Here is a 6,397-nt window from a genome sequence, read left to right as displayed (position 1 = left end):
GTTTCCGCAAACATTTTGAAATTTCCGGTACAGTAATGCAAACATTTTAAAATTTTCAGTAATGATCCTAAGAGTTTGCTGAAGTCGCTGATCGCAGTTTCCGCAAACATTTTAATAGGGTTAGGGTTGATCGGAGTTTTCGCAAACATTTTAAAAGGGTTAGGGTGTTTCCGTAAACATACAAACAGAAAAGATCAAGAAAAAAAAAGAGAACAAAGCCTAAGTCGCTGATCGCAGTTCCCATTTTTCCGCAGTTTCCGCAAACATTTAAAAATTTCTGGTATTGATCCTAAGAGTTTGCCGAAGTCGCTGATCACAGTTTCTGCAAGCATTTTAAAAGGGTTAGGTTAATCGGAGTTTCCGCAAACATTTTGAAAGAGTTAGGGGTTAGGGTTGATCGGAGTTTCCGCAAACATTTTAAAATTTCTGGTAATGATCCTAAGAGTTTTTGTTTTTTGCAGAAAATTTTTAAAATGCTTGCGGAAACTGCAATCAGCGACTTTGGCTTTTTTATTTTTTTTTCTTGATCTTTTCAAGGGACAAATTGCTCATGGTACGAATTAGGTTGCATCCCTTCTACACTAATCAGCGCAATTTAGTTCAAGTCTTACATCACAATGTCTGACTTTGATCTCTGCGTAATATTGATAAGGCAAGGTTGGTTAAAAAATTAGATTATACGAGTAGGCTAAGTTTTGGTACCACAGTAAGAAAGAAAAGGCCCAGAGAAAATCCTATAAGTGAGAATGAATACGATGAACCTACTTGCTCTTCATCACTTTCGCTCACATGATACACAAAAGCAAACCTAAGGAAAAAAGCCTAGTGAAACGTTTGACTCTTCAAGCGCAGGTTGTTGGTCTGATGAAAGCCTTTCAGAGTGACTTGGCTGAAATTTTAAAAAGTCTTCTAAACCATAGATATAAAGTAATTAAGCATGATGATCTACGTTAAAACTGGTGTGTCTGCTGTGAGACTTAATTTGTCTGCCAAGTTAGCTGCTCAGACCTTACACGTTTGTACGCTGTCAACAAAATTGAATTTCGGAGCCTGTAACCTATTTCGTCCCCTGAAAAGATCGAGAGAAATTTTAAAATGTTTGCGCCAACTCCGATCAGCGACTTCAACTCTGTTGTATTTTTCTCTCTCGATCTTTTCAGGGTACGAAATCAGGGAATGAAGTGTTCACTCAGAGGACGAAATATGTTGCATCCGCTGACCATAATATTATTTTATACGGCCGCTAAGGTTTGAGATTGAATACAACCATCATAGAATGTTCACTGTTCAGTGCATATAGATCAAGGCAAAAATGGAAAAATTGATCGCTTAGCTCTTTTAATATGAGTTTTATATAATTGTTATTAAAACATTATTTTAAGTGGAATAGACATTGATTGGTTAACTAAAACAGTACATATATATAAACTATGATAAAAAAAAGCTCACTGCTTGCAGTTTGAGCACTTTGGCAAGGTTGGCAGTAGTACTATTTTTGGTGCTTACGTACCACAAATAGGAAAATGTCACATGGAGCTATATACCTTCATGGCCATTCCAGTGTATACACTGCACTGACGAGACCGGGAGGTCGAAACGGTGTGCACTGTCTGCAGTTATAAACTATTATATACGACATATTTGTTTCAGTTTTTATTTTTTAATTTGTGGTGGAATCAATTTGTCACAATCAGTATTTACTGGTGGGATCGACTTGTCTCAACAGTATATTTTCATAGGATATGTTGGTGTTCAGGAGCGTGACAAAGTCTGGTGGATGAATAAATGCTGCAACACATGTTGTAGTTATCCACCAAATACTGAATATTTCCATCCCAACTTGACATAAACACAAAACTTTGATAACATTATTGTGATGGTAGACCCTTGGGATCATAATATTAACCCAAAAGTAGTGAAAGGGTTAAGGCAGTTGTTTTTGCTCACTGACCAGTGAATACTATCTTCTAAAAAGTAGTTATTTTTTGTCTTATGAGCTTTGCTTATTGCTTAACAATATTTGCATAAAGTTTTACAATCGATAAGAATTCACGTAAAAAAATTGTATTTATGTCACTCTTATTGTCCTTACACAAAGTCATTTTGGAAAAAAGTGACTACCGTATGTTTGAGTTTTATTAGAAGTCTTTTTTATTGAAATTAAACATGTCTGGTTGTATCAAAGTAAGCATTTCCAAGTGTTATAATAACACGGCTCTTGATTTGTGCAAACTAATTTGCTCCTTGAACACTTTATCCCCTGAACTTGTCCTGGAACAAACTGAGTTAGAATAAGGCAGCGTCTAAGCTGCTGATTAGAGTTTTCGCAGTTTGTTTTTACAATCTTTGGTTTGATAACAAATCATCTGAAAAATCATCAATCATTATCAAATTTACTGACCATACCATATTATAAAAATGATAACTTCATGATGTACTGAAAAGACTTGCACATATTTGTGAAAAAACTAATGCACTTATTATTCATGCAAGGCAATTAAGCTTGATAAAAATGTTTTCTATTTTACGACAAAGAGCTGCGGCTCTGGTTGTGAAAAATGCTCGTCAATCAAGTGGCTTATCTCAAGAGCAAGTTTACAAGACATACAGTGAGTTATGTTTTACACTCCACTAATATATTGCTGGCGTGATTGTTGATGCATACATTCTGGAGATAAGTTTTATTTTGGTATTTAACGACTCACTTGTTAACTTAGATTGTGCCTTGGCTCACAGACTTCGGCAACATAGTTTTATAACTTTTGTTGTGATTTCCACAAATTATGAGCATCCTTACTTTGAAACTAATTTGACAAAATACATTAGTTTGTTTTATTAAGTACAGACAAATCCAGTTAATTGGGGTACCTCTAAATACCTATTGTTGGGCATTGTCAGTGTTGCAGGAAGTTTTGACTAAACTTTATTTTTATTTGATTATAGTCGATTCAAAATTATAGGAAATCAAACGAATCAACAATATCACAACCTGCAACTGCCAAAGAATTTTCCAAAATTGGGAAGCAAAACTAGTTCCGTTTGACAAGCAAAACTTGTGGAGCTGGCAAGTCTGGAAAATTATCATGCATTGTCAGCAATTGGCAAACATTTTAAAGAGTTGTTGAAACACAATCTTAATCGTTATCCAGAAAACTGGTCCGATTAGAATTAACAACCCTGACAATGGGTATTTAGAAGTACCAGTCAATTACATAAGTATATATCGGTTGTACACATCCAAATTTTATCTGCTTTATCTATATTCTAATTCTATAGCTTTTCTGGTCTAAATATGCTAAAGTTATTATGCCGAAGTTGAAGGGGTTGTAGTTTAATATATATTTATCGCTTCATTAATATTGTGTTGATTTTCAGACTTGATGAAGAAACTTTCATTATTCGCTGTTCCAACTGTGGTAGGACTGGCAGCACTCAATGCATACTACATTGAAGTGGAACACCAAAGCCATCCACGAAAGGAATACGTCCCATATCCATACCTTAATGTTAGGAGCAGGGTAACTAATGTATTTTTGATTGTTATTGTTTCCAATAAATTTGTGTGTTTAATTTTGCAGAGTGTTTTGTTATCTTAACTTACATTAACTAAATGTTACTTTTGAAAACCAATTATGCATTTTGTTGTCTGTTAACCCTGGTGCTGACTCAGACAACAAAATTCTTCATTTCTACATTGATTTATTATCTGTAGACGTTAAATCAATGTAAAAATGGCGGATTTTGCTGTTTGGGGATTTTCTTGTCAGTAGTCCACGTTCGTTTTTTGTCATCATTTTCTATTCTAAATCTTGCTGTATGCCTTCAACATCATTAAACAGGCCTTAAAACTCGTGTTTTTTTCCGGCAGCCAACGTGGCCTACCGAGAGCTCCTTCTCGGCGGCTAAATCTGTGCGCTTGGAGGCCAAAATACAATAACGATAGCACCAGTAAATAGCATTAAACTTGCAACAATGTTAAAATGATCACTTAGCGTTGTTGAAGTCTGGGCGACGTCCTGCAATAGAACCGTTGTACCACGCATTAAATGCTTTATCGGGATTGTAATCCGGTATTGCGGGACCATCCAACGACCCTAAATTTTTTTAACTGCTCGCAGCTCAGTAAATTGTTTCAACTGCATAGTGCATACCCCCTTTCATAAAACCTGACCATTTATTCCGTTATGATGTCTATGATGTCATTGAGGGTGTGAAGTCACTAACCCACAGCGTTCTCAACTATGAAGACACGTGTTTTACCCACAGAGTCAACTAACCTAGTTCTCCTTTTTAACAACGATTCAATGTCCGACAACATTGAATCGATATAAAAACGACAATATTGCCAGCCGATGTAAATTAGCACTTCGGATTAACACTTCGTTAAAATAAACATCGGGAATTGCAAACAAGACTTACAGCGCTGGTGATCGCAGCTGGATATATTCAATACAACAGTAGTGACTATGATGCGCTGACCTAATTCTGCGTCACTCTTTGATACTATATATTTTCGACATTTAATCCACGATCATTCTATTGCGAAATTAAATAATTGGTTAGAAGAAACCGGCGGCCAAACTTGGCCGACGGAGGAGGTATCACAGGCGGTCATTCAAGCACTACTTAGCGGCCGGTTATAGGCGAATTCTTCGTAAACAATTCTTCGTATAGCAATTCTTCGTAAGCAATTCTTCGTAAAACAATTGTTCGTAAACAGTTGTTGGTGAAATGAAATCCGTAAAAGAATTTTTCGTAAAGCATTTCTTCGTATACATCAAATCTCCATTGCATGCACGAATAAATGCTTTGGGAAGAATTGTTTTACAAAGAATTAAGTTTACGAAGAATTGTTTTACGAAAAATTGCTTACGAAGAATTGCTTTACGAAGAACTGTTCACGAAGAAAACGTCGGACACCTTAGCGGCCATGGCCGCCGGCTGCTTTAAGGCTTGATTAAACAAAAATATATACATCTAAAACACCCCCAACTTGCAAAAAAGTCCACTGATGTGAAAAGTAACTGCTGCAACAAAACGTGCAACCGTCCGCGTCAATACGTCATGAGCGGAGCTAAGCGATGGCAATATCTTGGACGTTGGCACTGGCTTCTATCGTAACGTGGCAAAAGCGCAGTAGTTTTTTTGATAAAATTTCTGGTGATTAGAAAACGCCAGTGGATACTGGATAACTGGAAGAGCGCGTGACTTAAAATCAGATTGAACCAAGAAGCAATCAAGTTCTTTTAAATATAGACTGGCAAAGTAACCAGCATTCCAGACAGCAAAATCCGTCATTTTTACATTGATTCAACGTCTGAATCAATGTAAAAATGACGGATTTTGCTATCTGGGATAGTTTCATTTTTAAGCCAATTTCTTGATGATCCAAATGAGGAATTGTCGTTTTTCTTTTAGCAATGGCCGTGGGGCGATGGTAAGCACTCCCTCTTCCACAATCCGAAGGCCAACTACATCAAGGATGAAGGATACGAAGAAGAGTGGTATACACCCTCCCATTGAACTTCTGTAGACATTCACTCCTTATTTCATGATTTAAACCCGGGTTGGTTTAGATTGCTCATAGTGTTGTGCCTTTGAGGTTCGACATCATTGGCCGTCTAAATCAAGAGGTTACTTAACTATTCAGTTTGGACAACATTGTAATTTCATGCGTGTAAAAACTGCAAGTATCTTTTCTATGATCGTCTTGTGAATTAAAAATATACGCTCATGGGAAACTTCCTAAAATGACGATAGAAGGCAATTTTCAGGATAGAGTTGGCGGCATTGTATTTTTGATTTTAAATTAATTACTGAGGCATCTAGATTTATTTGTAACTGCAGACAGAGCCACATCGTTTCAGCCTTACAGTCTCATTAGTGCAGTAGGTACACTGGTAGACCGAGTATGACCTCGGAGCTTTTAACTCCACGTGGCGATTTTCCAATTTGTGGTCCCTATAAAGAGGCCACCAACCTTGGTACTTTCACTAACCTTGCCAAAGTGCTTAAACTGGAAGCAGTGAGCTGTGCAACAGAAAAGTGCTCAATCGACGTGGACAGTAGCATAACGTTTCGGCCTTGCAGCCTCATTAGTGCGGTATGACCACGGAGCTTTGAACCCCGCGTCGCAATTTTTCAATTTGTTGTGAAACTCGAAGGGTTAAATTGCAAATAGGTTTGCTCAATTCGAAGTTAGATTGTGGGAGTCTTTATCCTCGGACTGATAAAGCTTTTTTGTGGTTTTAATCCTTGTGGATGCTTTGAAGCAGGCCCGAGATTGACTGAGTGTAAACTTCCGCTTGGCGAGTGTCGAACCAACGTCGCTTGATCTTGAAGCTCCTTCGTTCATAAAGTCAAACGCTTAAACAACTGATCGGGGCGGACAGTCACG

The 6,397-nt window shown here is 37.3% G+C and overlaps 1 protein-coding gene across 1 annotated transcript; it reads left to right on the top strand.

Moving 5' to 3' along the window:
- Positions 1–2,467: 2,467 nt before the first annotated feature.
- On the top strand, positions 2,468–5,734 carry LOC145772721 (cytochrome c oxidase subunit 6A1, mitochondrial-like). Its single transcript, XM_082584594.1, has 3 exons — positions 2,468–2,609; positions 3,376–3,518; positions 5,419–5,734. Exons 1-3 carry the CDS (start codon positions 2,513–2,515, stop codon positions 5,521–5,523), a joined length of 345 nt encoding a protein of 114 aa, XP_082440720.1. The 5' UTR covers positions 2,468–2,512; the 3' UTR covers positions 5,524–5,734.
- The last annotated feature ends 663 nt before the right edge of the window (positions 5,735–6,397 follow it).

This window comes from Aplidium turbinatum, chromosome 6 (genome assembly GCF_918807975.1).
Source record: "Aplidium turbinatum chromosome 6, kaAplTurb1.1, whole genome shotgun sequence".
Taxonomy (NCBI): domain Eukaryota; kingdom Metazoa; phylum Chordata; class Ascidiacea; order Aplousobranchia; family Polyclinidae; genus Aplidium; species Aplidium turbinatum.
The sequence above is the reverse complement of the archived record's forward strand: the minus strand, read 5'-3'. Positions and strand labels throughout refer to the sequence as shown.

What these genes read in the sequence shown, in the direction of transcription:
- LOC145772721 (XM_082584594.1), top strand. Translation starts at nt 2,513, where the DNA reads ATGTTTTCTATTTTACGACAAAGAGCTGCGGCTCTGGTTGTGAAAAAT. An exon ending in GCAAGTTTACAAGACATACA is followed by an intron (nt 2,610 to 3,375) that starts GTGAGTTATGTT and finishes GTTGATTTTCAG; the next exon opens with ACTTGATGAAGAAACTTTCA. An exon ending in ACCTTAATGTTAGGAGCAGG is followed by an intron (nt 3,519 to 5,418) that starts GTAACTAATGTA and finishes TTTTTCTTTTAG; the next exon opens with CAATGGCCGTGGGGCGATGG.